The following is a 25611-nucleotide window of genomic DNA, read 5'->3' on the forward strand; positions in this document are numbered from 1 at the left end:
GGTTCATTAGAGCCAACCCACCAACAGAGTGACATGTCTGAGGAGCGCTATTGGCGGGGTATAGTGACCACAGAGGAGTTTGAGAGTTAGCGTTAATTTTAATAAAGAATTGAGACAGCGGTGAGATACAGAATGAACCCATACACGCTGCAGACCCATCGAGCTTCAACCGGGGAGCATGAGATCGTCAGGCGCAGCCGATGAAAATAAAAGACGGCAAGGGACCCGGTGACAGGAAGTGCCAGGGCGAGAGACCCTGCTGTATGACACAGACACGGGCTGCCTGTATTCCAGGAGACCCTCAGACACAGCCGGGTGATGCAGAGGGAGGGGGAGGAGACAGGAAGGAGAGGCTGAGAGGAGGAGGAGAGAAGGGACTCACGGAGGAAGAGAGGAAAACACAGCAGGATCAGGAGACCGTCTTACGGGGAATAGAAAAGAGACAGCCTGGGATCGGGGAGCGGAGACACCCGGAGAGGACTCTGAGGTATCCGGACAGACGGCGGGTATTGTCACAGCTGTAGAGCCCAGGACTGTGTCCTCCAGCCGGCAGCCTCACACAGCTGTGTCTCTCATCAGATCACCCTTCTGTGCACCCTGCCTACCCACCAGCAGCCCCCAATGCACCTCCCCGCACATCGATACCCTACGCTCGCCTTCCACTCCATCACTTCACCGCTTCACCGTATGCTCCATTAATCCGATCACCCCACATGCACCCTGCTCTCCAGTTGCCCCTAGCATTTTCCAGCCTGTACCCTCTCATCAGGTCCCTCTCTCTACACATTGTGCCGACTATAACTCTCTACATCATCCTTCCAAGTCCTGCTGAGACCCCCCCCTTTCCTTTAAGATCTGCATTCTCCTGCCCTCACTACCATAAAGTGCTGCTCCATAGCTCAGATTGTAAACATACTAATAATAAGGCCCTGCTTGACACATTCACCCCCTAAAACCCATCTGTCCATCAGGCATGGTCATTAGCCTTTAATAATCTGGTCTGCAGCTAATCTCTTTATCTGGCTTCTTCCCACATCAGTCCCCCATTTGTCCATAAATCTAGAATGTAATGTTAGATAAAGCTTCATATATAAGACTTGTAATGAGCATCTAAGTTTGTCCCTAATTTAGAAAATTAAGTTGGACTCTATAGGATGATTGGTCCTTTTATCTCTGGCTGCATGTTCCTTTCTCCTCTGCTGTAGACCACCTCATCATTTCTGCTTTGAGTGCACAGCTAATTAGTCCTTCAGTAGTTAGATGCTGCCCTGAATTAATAGTACAGAAACATTTCACCTAGGACGTCTCTACCCCCTATACCTATTCCCCCACCCAGTATCACAATAGCCCCCAAGGCCTGAGATGTGAGGCCCCCAACGGTCCGGAAGGATGAACTACCAGCAGCAACTAGCCAACTCAGCAGCCATCCGTGCAGAGATTCAACGCTTTGAGTCTGTACATCCCAATATCTACTCCATCTATGAGCTTCTGGAGCGGGTGGATGAACCGGTGCTGCAGAACCAGATCCGAGAGCATGTTATAGCCATAGAAGGTAAGAGGTGAACCTGGAGGTCATTGTGGTTCTTGTTGGGCTCTGGATGTTGGCTGCCTGTGTTGATTCCTGATGTTATTTATGTTTTTGGCAAAACATGTCTAGAGGTTTACTGTGGAAACAGCTGATGGGGTTGAGTTGTAGGAGGCACCGATTGGTGTAGCATAAGTGTTTTTATTCATCAATATGGAGGACAACAATCTGGATCTGTTGCTTAACCGATTTAATACATTGGTGCAAGATGTGAAAATTGTTGTCTGAGCATTACTTTCCCTGTTACAGGGCGGTTTGTTACATATGTCTTCACATACAGTAGATTTCTTTTGGATTTACGCTTAGTTGTTCTCAAACCAGCAGATCATTCTAACGCAATCAATAATTTCATATTGACCATTTAGTTAAATTACCCAGCATAATTAGATTGAATCCTTTGCTGCTTACATCTGTTTTGTTTGCCCCTATTTACCCTGAATTATTCTTTTTGCAGTATTTGTACTTGTCGCAGTTTGTGGTGTGAAGGCGAGATAGATTCTATTTGTGTCTCAGAGGACGCAACCTTTACGCTCCATCAGGGTTCGCAATGTTCATCAATGGTGGTCCCCCTTGCTCACTGTTCTGGCATTCACAGGGCTAGAGTCCTCTGTATAAGCCTGTAATTTGTGGAATAAGTAGTTACTCCACATCTGTCAGAACAATGAGCTCCCTGCAGCCTAGTGAGAGGAGGGATGCAGATCTCTGTAAATATTTGCTGTAAATTTTCATTATTGCAGTACGTGCCGGCGCATTGATTAGAAATATATTTTTTCTGGTTTACCGTATGTACGTTTTGGATTGTCACGGCATCAATCTTGTATTTGTGTGACAGCGTTTGGAGAAACGTTGAAATATGATGTGACCTTTAACATATCAGTCTGGCCATTTTATTAGAGACTGTGTGCCCCATAGGACCTCGATCAGCGACTGTGAACTGTTTTCCAGTCAAGCACTGCCAGAAACCTTTTTCCAGCTAAGTGCCCCTATTATAAACCCTTTTCTTCCCAACAGGTTCCTTGAATAAAATAACTTTCCGGCAGAATAAAACTTGATATCGGAAATTACAGGTATTGAAGTCCTCGTTTCACAGAATTTTTATCCCAAGAGAAGATGTCAGTCTGGTACAGAGACAACAAACAAACCTAAGGAGCCTGGAGAACCATATAGCGTTACCTTTTACATTTACACCAGGCTTATATTTGTCATAGTTGTTACAGTAAGCTATTATCTCAGGTCCACAAGAAGAACATGCAATATAAAATAGGATTAGTGGTTGGATGCTTCATGTTTGGAGGCTATGCTGCAATCCCTGGACCAGCAGCTATCTCCTACATCCGTCTCTTCTGGTCTGAATGCTGTTTAAACACAGAGCAGAGGAACTTGCGTGTCTGCGGGCTCCGCGTTTTGATGAATGCATTTAACACATTTGTCCGTTACGTGCCAAGGTATCCCAGCAGGATTTTTGCTGTGTTCACTTTCCTTGGAGTGAATGCCGTCTCTCTCTCACATTCTTGTGAGGGGTACGTTGAGGTCAGGACCACTTCCACTGTACTCTATATTTTACTTAACATGCACTGTTAAATGGCTCGTGTTGATTTTCTGTCTTTAGTGTTCCTCCAAGGAGACATTTTTTCCTAAAGGTGACATCTTTAGGTTTATAGGGAAACCGAGACAGTAGAACGTCGGAGATGTACCTGTGTTGTTTTGTGTTTTCTTGGCCTATTCCTGCTTTTTATTGATTGCCTGAGATTGTTCTGATCCATGATTTTATCTTTACCCAGGACAACGATGTCTTTCAATAATTTTATTTTAAAGGAATTTCTTCCCAACGGAAGACATGAGTCAGGAGCTGCGGCATTAAAAAACAGAGCTCGTCATAACAGAAGAGCCGCTTGGTTTAACCGTTGTTTAGGAAATGTGAGCATCTTGTTGTAGGCACCATCGCCCTTGAGTGGTAGGATCTCCACTGTGACAATGACACTTAGACTGTCATCCTTTAGCTGCAGGCTAGTATCTCAAAGCTGCACCAATGGAATTAATACAATAGAGAAGATGTAGGCAAATGTAAAGTCTTTACTGTATGCTATCCTCTGTCTGTTTCCATCAGCCACTTGTTGTGCTTGTGGCTATCACAAGTGTTTTTGGGCTGTAGTGCAATGACAGCTGGTGGCCTGTATTTCACTGCCCCTACAGTAATGCGTGATGGATTGGTGGCCAGTGTGAGTCTCCTAATGAGACACCAACAGTTCCATTATATAGCACAACAGTGGTCTGACCTTCCACCTGTGGCTGCTGTTACTGAATGAACAAAAACTACATGCATATGTTCCTTTTTCTTGTTCACGCCACTTCAGGCCAATGCAGAGCTGGTTAGTCTGCAAACCCACATATTAACCCCTTAAGGACAATGGGCGGTCCCTTAACCCATTGAAAAACAATGCATTTTGAGCCCGTACGTGTACGGGCTTTGTCATTAAGGGGTGAAATATGTAATAATAATATAATAATAATGACACATATTATATGTGTGTGTCGTTTCTCACCTCGTATAGGAGACTGTGCTGAAGTTGATGATTATTGGGCATACAGAGAAGAAGATGTAACGTAACATAAGGTCTGATTCCATCTGGAGAAGAGACCTCCTTGGTCCCGAAAGCTTATGAACTTTACAATGAAAGGCGTCCGGTTTGATAAAAGACTCTGTTCTCAGACACGTTTATTAGAGACACACTGTATATTAGTGATTCTGCACAAATCCGCGCATGTTCTGTAAGTGAGAGACTCGGCGTGTTTGCCATCTGTTAATTGACTTTGCTTGAAATGCAGAGTTGTGTATTCAGGTCGGTGGATTGGCAATAGTCTCGTAGTTATTATCATTTATTTATTCAGCGTGAGCGGTCCGCAGCAACAGATACAACAGTAATACAAGCCTAACGCTACAGATCGACACGTTACATCAGGAAGGCCCTGCTCACAGTCTAGGGATGAACGTGAAGAGCAGATGGTTAAAAATGCGTGTTGCCATTTATATTAATTCATGTTTATTTTAATGACAAATGTTATGGGCTTCTTTCTGCGTATGTGCTGGATGTATGGCTCTATTCAAGCATATGAAGAAGCTGCATAGAATAAGGAAACTGTTTCATGCAGCTCAGTAAAGTTTGGTGATTTCCCGATATTATGCTATTTTGAGTATTATACGTAAAGTGAGCGATTTGTAAAAAGTGCTGAATGTTTATTTTGCATGTTGTGTTAATTGTTTCTATTCCAGATAGTTATTACTTGAGTATGAGAATTTTAGCAATGTTTTGGTTCTTTTCCGATAGTAATGTCACTATGTACATTCGAAGGTTGCGTGTTTATGACTGGTTCTCGTTTGATTACATATTAAAGCTTAAGTAGTCCAGATTTATTTGTAGTGGGTATTCGTGGCCTTTCAGTTATTTGATCAGCTGTTGTGTTTCAGGGAGTGCGGTATTCTGCATACAGTCACTTCTGTGCTGATCTCCCTCTAAACAAAACAGACTGATTGCAATACAGCGGCCCGATTCTTGTGATGGAAAGACTGGTTTATTATAGGTGATCATGTCTGTCGCACGCTGTTACATTGGCTTGGAGGCGCTCTCTATGGTGGATATATACGGAAGGAAAAACGAGGCCAATTGGTCATCTGCCATCCGGTTCTATGTGAATGCGAAGCTGAAATCGGGAATATTTGAAGGGTCCCTGATCCCGGTTTCATCTGACTCCTGGCATCTACACAGCTCCCTGTTAATTTAGGTGCTGCTAGATTTGTCATGTGCTTACCTCTGCTTGTTGTCTCACGGCTCATATATAACACCCTGAGGGCGATGACCTTGCTGAGAATACCTAGGTGTTATTTAAAACAAGCCTATTTATCTGTGCTTCTTGTCTGCTGCTTGCGGGGATATTACAGGGACTGCATGGAATGCATTTTTCGGCCATTACACTGCACTTGATCCATTCCCAAAGGCCTTTGCGTAGCCAATCAAGGCAGAGTATTATATCTGAAATGGCGAACCTACAGGTCTCCAGCTGCTGTTGGACTACAACTACGATCACTCAAAGCTGGACATAGATCATTTCTGTAGAATATAAGACAGCCGTTGGCTGCCTTAAGTTGTCAGATTTGGAGTCTATGCTGGGGGGCTGCAGGTTTCTCTATACAGTAAGCCCTGTTTGAGCTATGCCTTCTGTTCATCAGTGAGCTATGACTTTCTGGCCCAAGGCACCAGGAGGTCACATAACTTGCCCAAGGTCAGTGCAAATCTCCAGATTGTAAACCTTTTGCTTCTGTGGATCCCAGTTATGTGATGCAATACTTGTTTGTTCTCTCGACCCGTTGTACAGCGCTGCTTAATATTAAAATCCTATATAAATCAATAAATGGCGATAATAAAGGCTCTCCGCCATCAGGCCGGTGGTTCAGCACCAGGATTGTAGTTGTGCGGCGTGTGATGACGTGGATTTTGGTGCACCATAACAGTGCGTTACCTTGCATGACTGCGAGGTATGCACAGATGGCTGTTCTTTCGATAAAAAATAATAAAAAACTGACTCACCATGAAAACACACTTGTAAACATGTTAATGAACGAGTAGAAAGATTAGAGGAATCATCTCAGCTGCAATGCTGTATGATATTGTGAAGTACGATTGATATTGCTTTTATTTCTGTAGCTGTGATTAATAGGATTATAGCAGAAGAAGCATAGAAAGCGGGATTCATTGGCAAATAAGAAAAGGTGGCTGTAAGACCACATGCTGCTTAAACAACCGGTGGCGACAGGTAATTAGAGGATTGATTTTCTTAGTCGGCATGGCAAAGCGACGGAGTACATTGCTGGTTATGATGGCACATGTCTATATTGTCCTTAGGGTGACATATGCTCTAATACAGTCTCAATCACCTTATGGAACCCAAAGTAATATAAATGGTTTTGAGACCTTGTTGAACTCGGAAGGGCCTTCAGGAAACAAAGGTGTTGTGCAAGCAGACCAGTTAGTGGGTAAGCTTGGGTCCTCCAGACCTAAAGTGATCCCAGCTCCTATTACGGTCAGCCAACATGAGAACAGCAGAGGATTATGGAGGTTGTGTCTCTACATCTGTATTGTAAACCTCCCGCTGTCCCAGGTAACTGCCCCACTGTCCTGCTTTTGTAGTCAGTGGGGAACATGGTCCAGTTGGGGAGATCCTTTAATCTTCCCTCACTGGCCCAGGCAGCTGTAAAATGTTGCAGCTCTCACATGACCACTGTGCAAGACCCCGCCCACTTCTAGTTCTGGCCTGCCCCTCCCCGCCTCTGGCCACACCCTCTAACACAGGTGTCCTGATCCATAAAGCATAATCTATTTCTGCAGTTAATTAGAATTTCTTCATGTTCTTTTATGCTCCTTTACCATAAGCTGCTGGCGGTGTGTATAGACTGCCATGCCTGCTGATAACAGGGGCGCGTAGAAACCTGGCACGAGGATTCACGCGGCAACTCTGTGAAGATCATTGGCTGTTGAGAATAAGGCAAGGAACGTGGCCAGAATATTAACCAATTCCTCTCCAGACACACACAACGTAATTACTTATTACAATTGAATCTTGCCCAATTCAAAATGATTTTCTTTTATCTCGATGAATACTGACATTGTGTCAATTGCTGGTGAAGCAAAACCGAAATTCAAAGCACAAGTTATATATAACGGTGACTTCTACTATATTAACGTGTGTATTTGTATATATAATATATGTACACACACAAAATAATGTCGCAGAATTATACAACCTTGTTATGGAAGCTTGCAATCACAATCAGAGACTTGTGCTGCTTTGAGCCTTTCACATGCACGAAAATCTATTGAAACAATTTATTTTATGACCTGAACACACGTAGAAGGTCACCGTTGCTTTAATCGCATTGTAACGGCAGGAGACTGTATGGAAGGAGCTGGGTGCTTCTAACGTCCAACATTGGCTAGATGACAAGGCTGCAGCATGGCTACTCTCTGGTCATCGAGGGTGCAGCGGGCGATTATTCTGCAGGATTTCTAGTTACTGCAGAACACACCTGCATGCATTCGGGGATAAGCTGATCCCGCAGAGCTAGTGTTGATCCTGATAAGCCAGAGAGGGAGCCACGAGAAGTGGCCTTAGAGATACAGCGAGGAGCACCCAGATGATCCCGCAGAGACAGTCGGCGTGCCATGCAGGAGACAATGCACAGCCGGCAAGCTGATGGCCTTACCACTAAATCAGTAATGCTCTTCACTACACCATAATACGTTATTGCACAACTGCAGCAGGTTAGGCGATGTAGCTTCAGGGATGCAATACACAGAGGTAATGATAACTCATGTCCATATGTGACTGTGTGAGACTGTAGTATAATTGACACTGTAGTTTGCGCATCTGTCTTATCCCGCCATGACACAAGACATCTAATAACAAGCAACTTGAACGTTGCAATAATTTTTTAAAATACATGTAAATGGAAACATGTTACTAGAGTGCTGTTACCGGCAAGCCTGAGGCATGTTGCAAGTGAAAATGTGTCTTTCGGTAAAGGTGAAACGAGGACAGAAGCGATTCTGAGAACCTAGCAACAGCACAAGGGTGGAGGGGATACTGTATGATGGAAACCGTGCTTATCCATAGGATTTCCATACGTCTCGCAAATGCCGAGCTCCTCAATGGTGGTCTCTGCCATACCAGCACCAGGGGGGGTCATGTAAAGCATTCCTCCGAATGCGGACCATATTACCGGTGCCACGACTTACCATGTGTGCATACTTAAGGGGGTTACCTTTTTTTGCCCACCTTTGCGAACAATTTTGACCTGATCATATAGTCAATATTGTCTACTTTCAGATGTCGGTGTTGCTCTCCTAATTAACGCACACACTAAAATATGGTTCCTTTTCCATTTTTAAGCATTTTATTCTATGACTGGAAGTTAAGAATATTGCTGGTAATAAAAAATAAAATGAATCTAAGTACAGTTGTGCCTTTTCAGGTCTGCTAAAAAGTGAGATGATTGCTCCCCGTAGCCTTGTCTAAGTAATTTCTTTAATTATATAAAGGCTGCAGCTGCTTCCATCACAAATGATGGGTGGAGGAAATAGAGGTAATAAAGAGTTTTCTTTCTATAGCGTAGAACACAGCGTTGCTTTATCAATATTTTAGTGGCCCCTCTGGTAATATTAGTATTGCTGTTTGTGGAGCTCATCTATTGGTTTTTTCTGTGCTAACTTCTTTAGCAGCAGCTTTGGGAACAATACATTTTCCTTGCCGGTTCCTTTCTACTATGTGAAGGTATTAGTCATGAACCTAAGCAACACGGATAGAAACCATCCCCCCAGGCGTTGGTTTTCTATATACCAACCTGCCTCATCCGCATTGAACCTAGTGATTTGCTTATACGTTGTGTGTTGGGCTGCTCTAAATCACTGCATCAGAGCGCTGCATCTTTACACCTTGGTGGCCTGTTCTGGGGGCTAAGTCTATGTACAGAACAGACCGGCTTACTTGTGTATGAGCAGAACAAGTGATGTCTCCTTTTGCAGCGATAAGAGACAGACATGCCTGCATGCTCGTGGGTAGAGAGGCTGTTGTGTTTAGCAGATTGTAAGCTACTCATGGCTTCCAAAGTGTCTTGGGTGGAGAGGCTGCAGGTTCTTACTAAAGGGAACCGTTTATAGTGTAAAACGTGGCTGTTTTGTGGTTGACGGACTAAATGCTCATCAGTTTAATACCATAGTTTTACTACGTTTGGTTTTTAACACAGTGGTTTATTCTATCGGACAGCGCAGTTCTGTCCTTGAGAGCTTACAGACTCGGTATGTAGAAACGTAGAATTCGATGGTGTGTGGGAAGCGTTTGTCCCATCTAGCCGGCCGTATATTCTTTCTTTCACCTAATCCCTGCCTTTGTTGGTCATATGACTTAATTTAATTGCTGAAGCCATGTGTTGTGCTCCTTGATAAGATTTGCCTTGGGGTGGGATACCTTCATGGATTGTTAAGTGTCACAAATGAGATCACTTTGCGAGGCTTAGTCGTTTAACCCCGTAGTTCCCAATCATGCAGCCAGCCTTGCTTTAGTAAATTTGGTATAGTTTCAATAACCCTGGTATCATCTCTTCATTCTCAGTCTTTCTTTCTTTTATGAAGATCACTCTGTAACTGTAATACAGGTCAGGGACCAATGTATTCTGTACTCGGACGTCAGAGTATCTCCCTAATTCTGCATGATTGTCGGACTGTTTTTACAGATTATGGCAAAGTGGCTCAAGATGAAAATTTTTGGCCTCGGGTCCCAGTACCCTTAACATATATGAATTGTAGTCCTAGGACACGAATTTTAGATTGTCACTGTAAGGTGTGGTAACAGACTTCAAGAAGTGGTGGTATGAGGAGCACCTGGACGTGGACCATCAATGACCTTAATTTGGACACTGACCACACTGCTTAATGATTTAACGGAATCGTTTCTCTTACTATTACATAACATTTATTTATATAGCGCCAACAAACTGGTACAAAATGAGAAGAAGGCCCTGCTCTTGCGAGCTTACAATCTAGTCAGTGGACGAGGGGGAAAGTAAAACAATAGGAGAGACCCGCGTGTTTGTAATGTAAATATATGTCAAGTTACGTGATATATATGCTAATATCCCAGGCAGGCCAGTGCACCATTCCTTCCTGATGCTGTTATTGATCTGCTGTTATGCTCGGATACCGCTTGTTTTTGGAACAACTACCAAGACTGGGATGCATTGGGCGTGAAGCTGCAGCTTCCTGTCACTGATAGCATAATGTCATTTAAAAGAAGTATTGTATTCTATATAGGTACGAGTTTAAAACCAATAAACAGCTTGTTCAATGTTTCCTGTGTTGGGTGTGTTTGATCGTTGGCTATGAAATTTAGGATAACCGCTTGCTTATCTAGAGCATTTTAAATTTGTCTAGAAATTCCTCCCTGCCGGATTTTTCCTTTACTCCAAAATTTGGATTGCACAGAAAATGTTAACGGTAATTAGTCACCTTTTCCAAATCCAGCATTTTATAGTTATATCTGCTCAATATAGAACTTGTTACAGACCAAAGTAACCAATATATGCATTAAAACCCTCTTTACGTGTATACCGTAGGGAAAGGTATGTTAATGTTAACTAGCTTTTTTTTTTTTTTTTTTTTTTTTTTTTAGCATTTGCCACATAATTCCTTCAAATTAACTAATCATACTTATCTTGTCATCCTGAGAGACGGCTCTCAGCCTCCAGGAGGCTTACATTTTCATGAAGTTTCTCCAAAGCAACTTTTTTAAGCTTTGTTTAAAAATACCATCTGTATGTAGTTTTAGTGAATGATTTTAGTTGTGCTAAACACTTTGAAGCAACAGTTCCTATTTTTATTTAGTTGCAAATTCCTTGATCTTGTCCTACCTTCTATTAATCCATTATGTGGTAGAAGCTGGGCACCTATAATGTCTGCACTCGTGTGTCCATGGGTATCTATGTCCCAAAGCCAAATCTAAAGACAATGGATACAGCCTTGTTGGTCCTTGAGTCTTTCATCAAAGTCGATACCTTTTTATGGGACCAATAGAGGGAAGGATGGCGAGTCGCATACGTTTTTGAGACATCGGAGGTCTCTTCTTCAACTAAATCAAAGAGCACTAATGACTGATCCCATGGAATGATGTCTATTAGGTACATTCAGTTCCAATGTTCCATTGAAGTTTACCATGACATGAAGACACAGTCGTATGTAAAGTATAAGTCCTGAGTGTGAAGTATGCAGTGAGTCTTATTTAGAGACTGCGGGTACTAGATGGCTTGAGCTCGCAGTGCTGAATATTTCCTCCATTGGGGGATTTGGTCTGGCAGTTTCGAAGAAGGACACTTTGTTCTTAAACCCAACGGAGTCCTGTTTTCTGGCTTAGCATGATATGGCTGTTTTATCCATTTATTGTTGCATCCATGCTGCTTTTGTTTTAAGGAATCGGCAACCTCTTGCTCACCTGCAGTATGTTATCCAAACCGAGCAGCCAGTGTGAGGTCCTTAAGACCTCCTTGCCCTTCATTGAAGTTTTGAAGGTTTTTTTCCCTTCTTTCAAAGTAGTTTTTCAGTGTTAATTAAAATATATTTTCCATGCTGCGTGGGGTTGTTGGGCGTGTTGTATTTGGGATATCTTTATGAGCAGCTGTGAGCCGAGATAACACAGCAGAACCGAGGAGGTGTGTAATATACTGTATAATTCTAGTGCAAAGTTTTAGGAGTTGACCTTAGCACGGTTGTGGTGTTGATAAGATCAGTCTTTGCACTAACATCATTTGTATACACACTGACCAATTGCTCCAGGGTCCTGATGTTCTGAGGGGCTCTACAGCAGTGTTCTGATGGGTCCATATCTTTCATCCGTCCCACGAAGTGACAATCCAGTCGGGACCTATGACGTGTGGCATCACAATCCACCCCACTGAGAAGTGATGCCATTTCTGGATGTGCAGCACAGTGAGGGAGTAACAAGTGTGTATATGTGTGTATATATATATATATTATATATATATATATGTGTGTATGTGAATATGAACGGGCATGAGGATGACAAATGTAAAAAGTCAGGCAAGCAGGATACAAGAAAAACAGGGAAGGAAGAAAAAATAGAAAAAAGTGAGGCGGATGTCAGCAAGTGAGGTGCAAAAAAAAAAGACACATGGCAAAAGAAATTGCAGAAGAGGTAAAAACAAAATGAACACAAGGCAGAATGGAGAGAAAGCAAGGGGAAAAAAGAGCTAAATGCAGGAAAACCTGAGAAGGGATCCTTCCTGTAGACTTGCTCCAGGATCCAAAGCTGGCCTTGTTAATATATATATATATTCTCTTTTTGAGCTCACCTTCCTTGGAATTAAGTCTTGTTAAATAGAAGTGGTGCAATTTTTAGTGCAATAATCCTGTGTAAACCTGCACCTTAAACGGGATGCACCGGACAAATTGTTGAAATCCAGGCAATTAATCGCTGTAGCTGGTGGACGGCACTCCCTTAATATTAATGTGTCCCAGAGGATGCATCTACTTTGCCTAATGAGAAACTCGGCCTTGGTCATACCCTGAGCTAGATTGTGATAGGGTCATGGGAAATGTCAGATTATTCTAACAGCTTTTTTGTACACTTGGCACACATTAACAGCGTAAATAAAACATGTTTCATTCCGTCACTATGACGGGACGGGTCCTAAGACATTAAAGGTGCTGTTCCACTTTGATAAAATATTTATTTTTCTTTCAGTATGCTCAGAAAAAAACCTCAGCAGATCAGCCATTTTTAGCTCAAAGGATTTTGGGGAGAATTTTCAGTGTAGACAAAATAAAATGTACAGACAGGCAGAGTTGATTCTGTCTACTTTGCCCCAGAGCAGAATGAAAGGGGCATCTCAGCTCTTGTATGCATTAAAGTTCATGTGATGGCTGGAGTGTCCAATTAAGGGCTGTAAATGTAGCTTTAAGTATATATTCGGCTCATATCACGCCTGTCATTTTATTCTTTTCTCTGAAGAACACCATAATAACACAGAAACGTTTAAGAAGCAGTTGTAATTCATGGCAACATCCTATCAGTACCTGCTTTTGTGTCACTTCTGATGCTGCATTCAGTAACAAAAGTGGGAACAGCGCTAATAATAATGAGATATCATTACTGCAGGTGCCACAATATTTTCTTTAGAATAAGACACAGCGTTAAAAGTCTGTACGTTGTCATCGCTGTTTCCATGTTGACAGCCCTGAACTGAACTCTGTGTACAAAATGATCAGGTAATGAATAAGCCGTGTTTGCTCTCGGCTCACGTCCCTAAGATGCGCTCAGAGGATGCTGGTGCTGAAACAGTCGCTGTTGAAAGGTAAATGTAAGCATAGTGTGCAATTTTCTATTGGGAATGATGCTCATGTTAGAGGAGGGGGTCATTGTATCTGGGATTAAATATCAACTCTTGTCTTGGTGACCTTGACACTCTTCTCTCCTTCTGATCTTGCAGCCTACACCTGCCGTCTTCTAGTCTAATGGCGGGTGCCCAAATCGCATGGCTTTAGATAAGAGTCAGATCATCTGCCAGGCATATTCTTCAATTACTTTTGGCATGAGAAACCATTGCTAATTTGCATGTATTATGACGGCTCTCGTTTTGGGAGAGAGGGCTGAATCTTCTGTTGTAGCTCCTGCTGTGCGAAGCACTGGTAGCTCTGCCATCTCCCATTAACTTCCAGTTTGCTCTGGGGGAAGGAAAGGTTTTTGGGTATTCACAAGCTATGCTGCTCCTGCAGAGTCAGCTGCCGGTGCGTTTCACAAAGGTAAGTGTCAGGAACGGGAATCCGGTGAGAGTCGGCAACAGGGACTGAGAAAAACCCATGTGTGCCGAACCTCGTTTAACTGTACATAGTGGGACCAGAGAACAGCATGCGAACCGGCGCTCGGCACTCCACTACGTGTGGCTATTTTTAGTTTTGGTTTAATCAAACACCGTTCTCGTCACAGCGGTGAATTCCCAGCCTTGGTATATGCATTACATAACCCCTTGTTATGTCTGCTTCCTCTTCTTTTGTGTTCTGCCTGTGCTCACTTTTTATATTCTTCTCTCCCGATGTTAAGAAGTGGTGTGTTTCCAAACACCCTGAATACAGGATTAAAGAGTTGCCCTAAATTATATAATTCCCCACAAACACGGAACAAAATACTGATTATATTGAATATGGTGGCTTTCCTAGAAGTGTCTATTTACTGCAGTCATAGAGCTGCTGCTTGTCTGAGGATAACCATGTTTAAAGTTGTGCTTTATGCTGCTTTCAAAACCTTGCATAACCCATAAAACCTACAGATATTCTACAAGAGAGCGCAGGCAGGCGATGCTTATCTGATGTGACTGCATAGAATTCTGAAAGGACTTCTTCAGGACCTGCAGAATCCCTTCATGCGTTTGCAATGGGGATCACATGACCATTTAAAGGAACCGCACAGCTATCATGTGCATATGGTGGCTGGAGTGTCCCTTTTAACTCACTTGTGATTTTTATACTCTCTGGTTGACACGTCGCCTGTAATCTCCCTACGCTGCAAGATGAGCTATAGCTACCTGTACTTTCCATTTCTCTGTAGGAGGATCTGTAGGGCTCAGTTCATTATACCCTGCCCAGCACTTCTGTGTGTTTGTGTTAATTTGTAAAGTAATTACATTTCCTAAGCAGTGTTTTCTCATCCTAATGGAAATTGGATCACTTTCTGACTTTTTGACCCTTTTTTTCCCCCTCTGTTTCACTCCCACAGCCAGATCAGGGAATTTCTTTTTAGGGTGGGTCAGAGATCATCCAAGACAGCTGCAGAGGACAAGAGAAGACATAGATGTTGGGGTGGGCAGATCAGTGGAATCTGTAGCAAGTGGTGGTGTCTTTGAGTAATGGCTTTGGCAGCTTCAATGTTTCTCCCCAGCTGATCAGGGCTGTAGAGGCAAGATATGGTTTCTCTAAAGGCTGCAATGATGCACAGGTTGGGAACTTAAGTCCTCTGGTAGAATATCTGAAGCACCACGTTAGTGCATGTTAATCAAATGTTTTCTAACAGTTCTTCCAATTACTCCCTGCTAACTGTTGTCACTGGTATTCCCATGTGCTTCATCATCTATGTGTTTCCATATGTATCTTTACATTGTGTTACTAGTGTTGGGAAACACGTTTGAAATAGAAGCAAGGAAGCCTCACCTCTTCTTCATGCATTATGCAGACAAGTTTTTTTTTCAGGGATCAGGGAAGCAGAGTTTGCTTTACTTATCTCTGTTTTAAGTTGTTACTTGAATTGATCCCAACCGGGAGCCCTAGATGCCAACAGACTGCATCCAGGATAAAGTGAAGAGCTTTGTACGGTACAGGAAGACTGGGGGGGGGGGGGGGGTTGGTTGGTTTAATCATATTAGGTACATAATTAAACAACAGCTGTTTTTTAACCAGTTTTGTGGGATTTTTATTGTTTTGCACTATTTGCCAGATAAATTAGAAACATATGTACAGGAATTATGTCAGCTTTATTAATAGTAATAATGAGTCGCTGCAAAGAAAAGTAGTAGTACAGGCATCACAAGTCTGACCTACGCACAATATGAAAGAATAATGACCATTTTATCTCCTCCAATGACCTCATCATCTGATTCCTCACCGTAATGTGTTCTGTGGCACGGATGCCAACTCCATCATGTGATCTATCCCCTTACCAAAAGCCGTGACTGCTTATGTTGTTTTTATAATGGAAGACAACAAACTTGCAACAGTTCACAGGATTAAAAAAAATATTTAGTTATAATTCTTACATTTCTTTTGTGTTCACTTTATGCTCAGAGGAGTTTGGCTGTTTCAAAGCTTAAGTTCTTAAACTGCTGCCCGGATTTATGGGATAAATGAGAAATCCAGAGATCTTTATTAGGAGTGGAAACCTGTGACGGCTCCAGAGTGCGAGGAGGGGCTCTGTATGGGATGAGGGCCACCTCGCTCTGCTGCATGATGAGGTACAGGAGGCAGTGTGTTACTATGTAAGGCATTCTGTCTGCGTGTTCATTCATGGGGAGCCGGGGAGAAGAAACAATGGAGTTCCATACCTTTCTCTGCTGGTATCATTCCAACTACTAGCAGTGGTATACATTTTCGTGGGGATCTCCACCATCCCTCCCTGATGTGTCTCTGAAAGAAACAGTATCAATATAGTTAAAAAATGAAGTCCCATCAGGGTTCCTCCGCTCTGCTGAGTGTTTGTTATAGACATGCTCAGTCAAGCTGCTGAGCGGGATCACAACACACCACAAGGTTAAATCCCGAATGTTGGGTACGCAAGCTGCTTCCCATCTGGTGGAAGTGACTTCTACTCTTGCACATCTGGTTGGCCATAGTAGTAATGTCTGGCTTTTCTCCTGCTTCATGCACAATAAGAAGTTGTGCTGTAATCTAATCACCTTGGCAAGTCTACAGTTGCACGGAGAAAAATCTCCTGCGTCCTGTGGCAGTCTTCGGAGTATGATAGGGAAATAGGGACCGTTTAACTGCCAAAATAGTTGGTGGGTAAAAAATCTCTCCATTTTATGGCTGGCCACCATATTCTACAGAGCTGTGTGTGGGCAGTCATGACGATATGGGGTTTCCAGTACATCTCTGGACAGGCGGTCAGGCACAACAAGTAGCACCTTCAAGCCGCAGGTAAATTTTTTTCCCGATGGAGATGTAAGTCCCATCTTCTGCAATATACAAGCGGCCGCAGGCTCCTAAAGTGGAGAAGTGTGCAGCTGTGTGTATTCCGCTGGCCTTAATGCACCAGGACCAATTTCATTCCTAGTTGGTGCATTGAGTATAACTAAGAAAATCATAAAAATAACAAAGAAGAAATAATACAATTATATAGTTACATCAAATGTACTCTGTAGGACGACTAATGGATGCATAAACAAATTACTATTTATAGATAGCTGCCTGAATTAAGTATTTGCCAAAATATTTGTGTATATTTTTAAGCCATATTAAAGCACCATTAAGTTGTTGGCCTAGCTTTGCCCTCTAATACAACTTAAAAGTATAATTTTACCTATGAAAACCTCAATTTTCTAGCACTTGTAATGAGATTTTACTATACCTTTAGGGTAGTTTTATATGGGTCTTTTGCAAGTTTGTAAATTGGGATTAAGAGCTTTTGTGGTTTATTCTTTTTCTGTCATTATCCATATTATTTTAGAGTTCTAAACGCTTCTGTATATACACTGATAATGCTAGAAACTCAGTACTCTTAATCTATCCGGTTTAATAAAATGATATAGTAAAAACTTTGGCAGTTGCAGGAAAGTGCTGAAATGTGTTCTCTGATTTGTGAAGCTCTTTAGGTGATGGGGCAGGTGTGCAATACGACACACTGGTGACAATCTGTGACTGTCTAGCTCAGTTTAGAGGACTCCAAAAGTCTCATCTACATGTAAACTTTGAAGTAACAACAGTTTAGTTGTTTCCCAGTGCACACAATAAAATTCCACAGGCCGACTTGGTGATGTAAATTAGAAATGTCACAGAGTTGCAGCTCTGACCCAAGGAACGTGCTCTGGCATAATTGTGGATTGAATTACAATTTGTTAGAAAATGGAATTTAAAAATGTCGCTGGGAATAGTAGGACCAATATTCTTGGCTTAACGACTAGTTCACCTAGTTCCATATTTATATTTTTCATTTATTTTTACCTATTTATGAAAGGCAACATAGATCTATAAAAGAATACAAAATGATCCTTGTAATTTCTAGTTCCTTAACTTTAGTGGTATGTTCTTAGTTCATGTTGGGTCATCAGTGTATGAACACATTCCTGGTTCTGTATCCCACTGGTTGCCCACAGAATCTGTCCTAATACCATTGTGGATATAGGAGAGGGACTCGTGCTCATTGTGCAGAGCGAATAGTGTGTAAACAAATTGTGTGATTGTAGAGCAGTTAGCAGAGCTCCATGTGTACTTTGCTGCAGCTGCGAGTGCAATACGCAAGATCTTCTCTGCTTTGGAGCTCCATCACCCATGAAATTAGAGTCAATAGGACTTCTGCCCAGACTTGCAGTGGCCTCCTCAACTGGACACGTCCACACTTTACAATTGCTTGGGTTTTCTGCTTCTCACGCATGTACTGCATTTAAAAAATAATTGTTACTTGGGATGCAATATCTCTGTTTCATACTTGAATATAGTGTTAGAAAGTATTTTGAGACGGTGCATAAGGGGAATAGCTTTCTAGCAGAAGTGGTACATTTTAATACCACTCTATTGTGTCTCTTAGCTGTTGGCAAGTATATGGTTCCATTTAGATAATTTGGAAAATAGCTATTCTTTTGTTTATTGTCATGTTGTGTTTGATTCTTTTTATTTGTCTTGTCTGCTTGTTTAATGTCTTAAGCATCTTAAGTATGTATGTGAGAAATAAAATCTGTATTGTACACATGGAGGAATCTGGGCTATTTGTGGCAGTGTGAAAAAGCAAGCAGGCATTTCGTGTAGGAGAAACTGTATCAGCCTGTGGCTGTTTGGCCATAGATCTATTCTTGAAATGTGTCCAAGAGACCCTTTATAAAGGCTCCACTGTGTGAGATATTACTTAAGAGAAAGCAGATTTCCTCTGCCCAAGGCTTCTCTCAAACGCTGGGCTCTTTCATCTACATAATGCATTGGCCGGCTTACGGATCTGGGGCCCTGATGGGATGAAGCTCCAGGGTGCAAAACTCCTGAACCTGAAAACACTCGGGACAAAAAATTGCCTGAAAATTTTAGTTTGCCTCTAGAAAAAATAATCTAAATAATCCTCTTTTGTATTTTCTATGTAGAATGGAATTCTCCAGGCAAAGTAGGCTGTGTGTATGTTTAACATTCTGTCTTAGGCATGCTTACAATACTTAAAAGGACATTGATGCAATTAATGGGATGCTCAAGCCGTTGTGTGTACTTTACTGCAAATGGTAGCTGTGTCCCGTTTTGATTACTGTTTTTGTCCTTTGCACGTGCATGGAGTGATTCATAAGACCCCCACCTTATGCAATTTGCCCCCTCCCAGCGACTCTATGTGTTTGGCCGAATGTATCTGTTAACAGTGCATGTACGGGGTATAGTCACCACAAGCCAAATCCTACTCTGGCTCGCATGATATTTCCAAGGGGTCTAAAGAGTGCATGCATCTTCAGAAAGCGCTTGTGTTGAGTAGTAGCGCTTTCCTACTGGTGGTTCGCTGGTATAAGAATACTATTAAAGATAAGTACAATCTAAAGTAATTAACTGTTGCTTTGGGGCATTGACGGCAAGAAAATTCAGGACCTCTGGCAACTGTGGAGTACAGCCTCTGTCATGCTCACGATTTGCTAGAGGGCCAAAAGTAGGCTATCCCTGTACTTGATGGCTAAAGCCAATTCTTCAGTTTGCTGCCGTTTTGAAATCCTCTGACTTTTAGAGCCTGTTTGTAATTATATTGGCGGTTTTCAAACATCAAATTGTGATCAGACAGATTAGGTAGAGTTCCATCTTATATCCGCATTTAAATATATATTCTTTGTGTAAAAAAAATAAATAAACAAAAAACCTGATAAGCTAGTAGTTAGTTATATTTATTTATTTTCATGGGGTATACAGTTATTTTCGATCATCATTATTATCGTGCTTTGCTCTGTTCTGGGCCATGGCTCTCATTCTTGACCCGTGATGGTTAAGTCATGAGGACATTGCGTGTCACTACTACTTGGCTTGCTTTCTGCATAACTTTAAATACTTTACAAGGAAACAGCTGGAGTAAATGTGCATCACTCACATGGAGTGTACGGATTATCACTCTGCGAAGAAGCACAAGAAGCAGACGTTGTGTAGTCTGTTAGATGCACTTTGTCCTTCAACCTGTGCAGTTAACGTTACTCCAGTCATACTATCGTACTTGGGAACTTGAATCAGCAAATTCTCACCGTCGTGCAGTTTGGAGCTGACTCATTAATGTTATATTCTACATTTAATGATAACTCAGATCTAATTCTTTTTGGTATCTCATATTTCAAATCCCTCCTTCAATACAGGTAGCTTAATTCACAATATATAAATAGCTTCTGGCAAGCAATGGTTTTCATAAGGTCTGATATTAGCATTTGAGGGAATTTGCTTTTTCTTAATTTTTTGTTTGTATTACTATAATCGGGTAATAAATAAAGCGAATGGTTTATTAATGATTTGTTCACTTTCTGCACTCTGTCTTCATGTCTATACTGATGTGGTGGAAAGAATAGACCAGGGTCACCCTTTTGCAGCAGAAGTGAGGGCTCCTGCTGACTTGGGTCGGGATGCGGAGAAATCATTCCGGGAACTATTGTTTTGTCTTGAATGTTCGACTACCTGTGCAATCCCAATTTATATTAGAAAAGTAAAGAACTGCTGCTTCACACAGAAACAAATATATGTACAGACAATCTTTATTCCATACCTTTCTTTTAATAAGACCTTCCCCTTCAAACAGCGCTTTGCTGTAGGAAAGCAGATGGATTTTGAGGTCTAGAATTAGGAAATTGCTTAATAAATGATTATGTTTGGAATATGGCTCTTGTTCTCTTGCATAAATCTCTGTTTCTAGTATTGTCTGAAGCATGACCGATATTGGATTATTGATTGTGCTGTAAAAATTACTTTTACACAGACACCTGTGCAGATGTGTCCTTGGATTTGGAGCAGATGCCTGGGGATTAACAACAGCAGAGAGTATATTTATCCACGTCTTAATCTGGGAAAGGATATTAATGTGGAAAAGAATAGGCTCCCGCTCTCTGGAATAGAACAGCTTCCAGTCGTTATTTCTGTGTTCCTGAATACCTATTCTCTCTCTACTGACTGCAGATGAAATGGAAAAATAAAAGCCATTACCCACCGCTTTAGGAAATCGAGTCACTAATTAATTAATTGTACGCTAAAATAAAATTAATTGAGAGCCAAGGAGAAACATTCAGGCGCAGCATGGTTTTGTTGTATTTAAATTTTCTTATATACAATAGTAGATCTCTGTATAACAAAATATTAGAAACTGTATGAAATGTTAGAGGCCCTTGCATTTGTCCAGCCTTGGATTGTCATGGCGGTGTAATTGACGTATTATTTATTATTGAGTGGCCCTATTTTCCAATAAGAAAAAATGATCAAAAGATTGCACCAGAATTGTTAGTAGCACTTAAATTTCAATTAGTTTGTCTGTCAGCTACAAAGAAAACGTATATGCGGTTAGCTGGAAGGCTTTGCACTTCCGGAGTTATGTGATATTGTCTCTTTGTGAACAGGGAGAGGGGGAACTGATCGCACTGACATTTACTAAAGCCTATTCTTCTACCTTCACCTGTTCTTGAAACACTCATATTTCCGTCTTGCTAAGAAATCTTTGTTTGCCATTAAGCAGTTCATCATGGAGCCTTTTTTGAATGAATAATGAAATAAGAGCCTTTTGCCTACTGCACCTTTCACTACACACTTGATTAGTGCTAAGGTTTTCACGCTGTGATTTGTATTTTTTTAAGACATGTCCTGATTATCTCATTTTGAATCATTATATTTGAATTTCTTATTTAAGTTTTCTTAATAGATGTGGATGCTATGCAAACATTGAGAGCAGCGTTACCCACCTTTATTATGGCAGACCCCATTTGATGAGTAGACATAAAATGAGCTACGGCCAGCCAGGTGGAATGCAATGGTCTAGATCAGTGGTTCTCAACCTTCCTAATGCCGCGACCCTTTAATACAGTTCCTCATGTTGTGGTGACCTCCAACCATAAAATTATGTATTTATATATTGTGAAATATGTGTTTTCCAATGGTCTTAGGTGACCCCTGTGAAAGGGTCGTTCAAGCCCCAAAGGGTTCGCGACCCACAGGTTGAGAACCGCTGATCTAGATCATGATTTGGTAAACCCCAGGTGCTAGGTAGCCATGGCGACAAGAAATTTCTTCCAGGCCCCTAAGGTTTTTCAAGGGGAGTACTGTATTTTGCATACTGCCCAGTACCGCTAACAACCCTCCACAAACCATTGCCCAGTACCGCTAACAACCCTCCACAAACCATTGCCCCGTGCTCTCTGTCTGAGCATGGGGAGATGGCGCCAAGTCCCGGTGCTCGGAAGCAAGCAGCTTGTGGGATCATGAGTGAGCATGAACAGAAGAGCTGTCAAAGGTAGCGGTTCAAAAACGTGTGTGTGTGTAAATATGTAAGTGTGTGTTAGTAAGTGTTGCTGTGTGTATGTTATTGTGAGTAAGTATGTATGTGTGTGTTCGCATGTTACTCTGTGTCTTACTAAGGAAAAAAAATGGCTCCTGTGTTTTTTGGCTGGCTCCCAGTTAGAAACCAAATTTGTCAACCTCTGGTGTAGGTGGAGCAGATCCATCTTTTGTCTGGACGTGTATTAACGTGATTGTCAATCTTGTTTATTGTCATGCTTAATGTTCTTGTTAATTTTCATTATCACCCTATATTAACAGCACTACATAATCTGCTCCAAACATTTAGAATAATGCAGTTAGCAGGCAACAAAAGTATCTAGTTTACTGATTTACTAGTTTTTGAAATCACATTTTTGGTTGATTTTCAGCTGCTTTGAGCAAGCGTCTACTTCCGAAGTTTACTAATTTCTAGCTTTGTTCATCAGTAAGAAATGTATTGCCGCTATGGATTAATAAATATAATGTTAAGTTTTTTTTTAACCATTTTTGAATTGGCCTGCTTTTGCCATAGTAAAATAATTAGGCAGTATTGTATTTAAAAGTAACCAGAAATTGCTTCTTAATGTCAGTTTTTGTTTGTAAATTGCAGCTCAGGCTGGCCATGTCGGCACTTACAGTGGGTGACCATTTTTTCCGGCAGCACGAGTCCCTCCAGGTGATGGCAAACATTGCTTTTTAGAGGTGATTGGGTGTGCTTTGGGTCTATTACATGCACTTTGTCCTTTTTCAACCTGTCCACAGTAAACCATTGATGACATTATTCCTTGTGCTGTTGAACACTCAGTTGACCGTGTCAAATTTTGCCTCTCTCATCATTTTTACTGGGAATTGCTTCTCATGTCACAGTCATGGGTTGTTGCCATAGGCACTGAAAATCCTCCTTAGAGGTTCTGTGTTGTTTTTTTATGTGATTAGATGTTCAGAGGAAAGAATAAAATGACAGATCAGTGATGGTGTATTTGCTAAACATCCTTGAGTGTTGTTAATGATTTGACTCCGTGAAACGGCACCTTGAATACACCATATAAGATGTTAGTGTGGAAAAGCGTGCGTCTTGTGATATTACCCACACCCACAAATGTATGATTCTGCATCTGTGTGTTTTTCTTCTTTGTGAGATTTAGCATCTGGGAGCAGCCACGTGCATGGCCTATAGCTTTATCTCCTGCTCGCTCCGTGTCTGTCTCGCCAGCTAGGCAGAGAGATGTTGGCCTTAGGCTACAGTATTGGGAGAGCATCCTCACGCTTGCTCAGCTGTGTAATGGGGAGGTATGCAGCTATTTATTTAGACTGGTATCAGCATACAGTTATACAGAAAGTTCAAGTTGAGGCAGCTCAGAAAGAACGAGATGACTGGAGAGATGTTTCAGCTACCAGACTTGTGGAACCCAGAGAAGAAATTAACGGTTTAAGTGCCAGACAATCCTTTCCCTAAATGTGAACAGAAATAATATTCGTTTGAGTTAATTTGTAGGTCTACTGGAAATTAAACACTTATTTTATGAAGGCTTGGAGAGGCCGGGCAGGTTCTTGGTCCGTGTCTGTGTCCTGTGCAGACATCACATCATTCTCGGGCTGCTGGTTTCTCGGTATCTGGCGCAGAGACGTTTTCCACTGCAGCACCTTCTTGGCAAGCTGACGCTCGGGCCTGGTGTGTGCCCGGCGGGAGAGCTGCTTTGTGTTAACATCGTTGGCAGGGAAGAGGTTAATTTGTGTTCCAGCCAAAGTTCTGGGAGTTCTGCGTCACTTCCTGTCCAGCGTTTCCATGGAGACCGGTTTAGGGAACATATGATACATCCTGAACGTTTCTGACGTACTGCGAGAGATTTGTTTCATTGTAAGGTAAATATTAGTATAAGTACTGAACAATGGTTTGAGCTCCCGCACCTCTGGCATTTACCTGCACACATAACTGTATACCCGGTGTTCACAAAGCCTTTTACCCCAGAGCTGGCGATGTTACCCAAGCTTCACCCAAGTGATGTCTATATCCAGATCTGCCCCCAGCTGTGGGTACACCTGTAGCTCACACTCACCCATGTACAGTTGTGGGCACACTTGTAGCTTACACACACCTGTGTATAGCCATTTGCTTGCAGCTCACACTCACCGTGTATGGCTGTGGCAATACCAGTAGCTCACACTCACTTGTCTCACACTCACCTGTGCTCATAGAGCTGTGTGTTTACCTGATACTTGCTTACATTAACTCTTCTTATATTAGGAGCCATGGTTGGCCAGGTGTCTTTTGTGTTTCTTTATTCTTTTCATTGTTTTCTTTTCCAAGTTATCCACACAAAGCACTTCTTCTCATCCCGTCGTATACTCCAGTGCTGTTGCTTGGCTTTGTTCTTTTGTCAGTCTTACCGAAATCTTGCCTGTTTTTCTTTAAGATTTCTTTTTAGGATTCTGCTTTCACTTTTCATCACTCATTCTCAACCCTGTCCTGACATGCCTCCCCCCGACATGGTGCCACAGACAGATGTACAGGTGATAAGGAGGTGTGATGGCTTGACGTGAGGTTTTAGACATGCACCAGGAGAAGTTATTGGAACTTTACTCAACCTGAAAGCATACTTCACATCTGTTATCATCATTTAAGCCATGTCCATGTATTTGTATTATCATCTACCTGTCTTTAAAAACAAAGTCCTTCTGTGACTTGAGGTGTGTTCCAGCATTAGTTTCTCTTTTGTCGCATATAATTGTATGCTGACACTATCTAGCGCCCAGTTTATTGCCTATGAGGTAATGAACTTGCATCTCTGCATATCAATCCCTGATGAGATTATTGATGGCTCAGCATGACCTCCATAACCATCTTGCTGTTTGTACAGCTGCCCAGTTTAGAGTGCAGCGACAGCCCTTCCATTAGCCAATTAGGCTATGCCCTCGGTGCTGTGGGCCAGCAGGTCGATTTGCATTGGACAAGCGAGTTCCTTTGTTTTGAGCCATTAAAAAATGTAACCACAGGCATCCATTAAAGCCAGGACAGAAAGTTAGATACAGGAGAGAGACACAAAGCTACCTGCATCCTGGGAATTGTCCGGCAACTAGACATGTTATCCTTCTCATAAAGGCTGCAGCGCCCAATATATCATAATCCCCCTATGCAGTACTTGTCTATGATTGGCCCACTGCAGATTGACTCAGTCTCGCCTTTCATGGAGTATATTGTAATTATTATGATAGAAAACTGTATATCGCAACAATCACATTGATTGTTACAATGTAATG

The 25611-nt window shown here is 42.0% G+C and overlaps 1 protein-coding gene across 3 annotated transcripts in view; it reads left to right on the plus strand.

Moving 5' to 3' along the window:
- Positions 1 to 1389: 1389 nt before the first annotated feature.
- Positions 1390 to 25611, plus strand: part of LOC149282375 (arf-GAP with GTPase, ANK repeat and PH domain-containing protein 1) — a 154751-nt gene continuing 130529 nt past the window's right edge. For all 3 annotated transcript variants that reach the window (XM_089498233.1, XM_089498234.1, XM_089498235.1), the window contains exon 1: positions 1390 to 1552. In XM_089498233.1, coding sequence (XP_089354359.1) covers positions 1390 to 1552 — 163 coding nt within the window. The remainder of the gene's footprint in view (positions 1553 to 25611) is intronic.

Source organism: Sceloporus occidentalis, unplaced genomic scaffold, assembly GCF_023333645.1.
Source record: "Sceloporus occidentalis isolate IW3139 unplaced genomic scaffold, rSceOcc1.0.p SCAF_117, whole genome shotgun sequence".
Classification (NCBI taxonomy): Eukaryota; Metazoa; Chordata; class Lepidosauria; order Squamata; family Phrynosomatidae; genus Sceloporus; species Sceloporus occidentalis.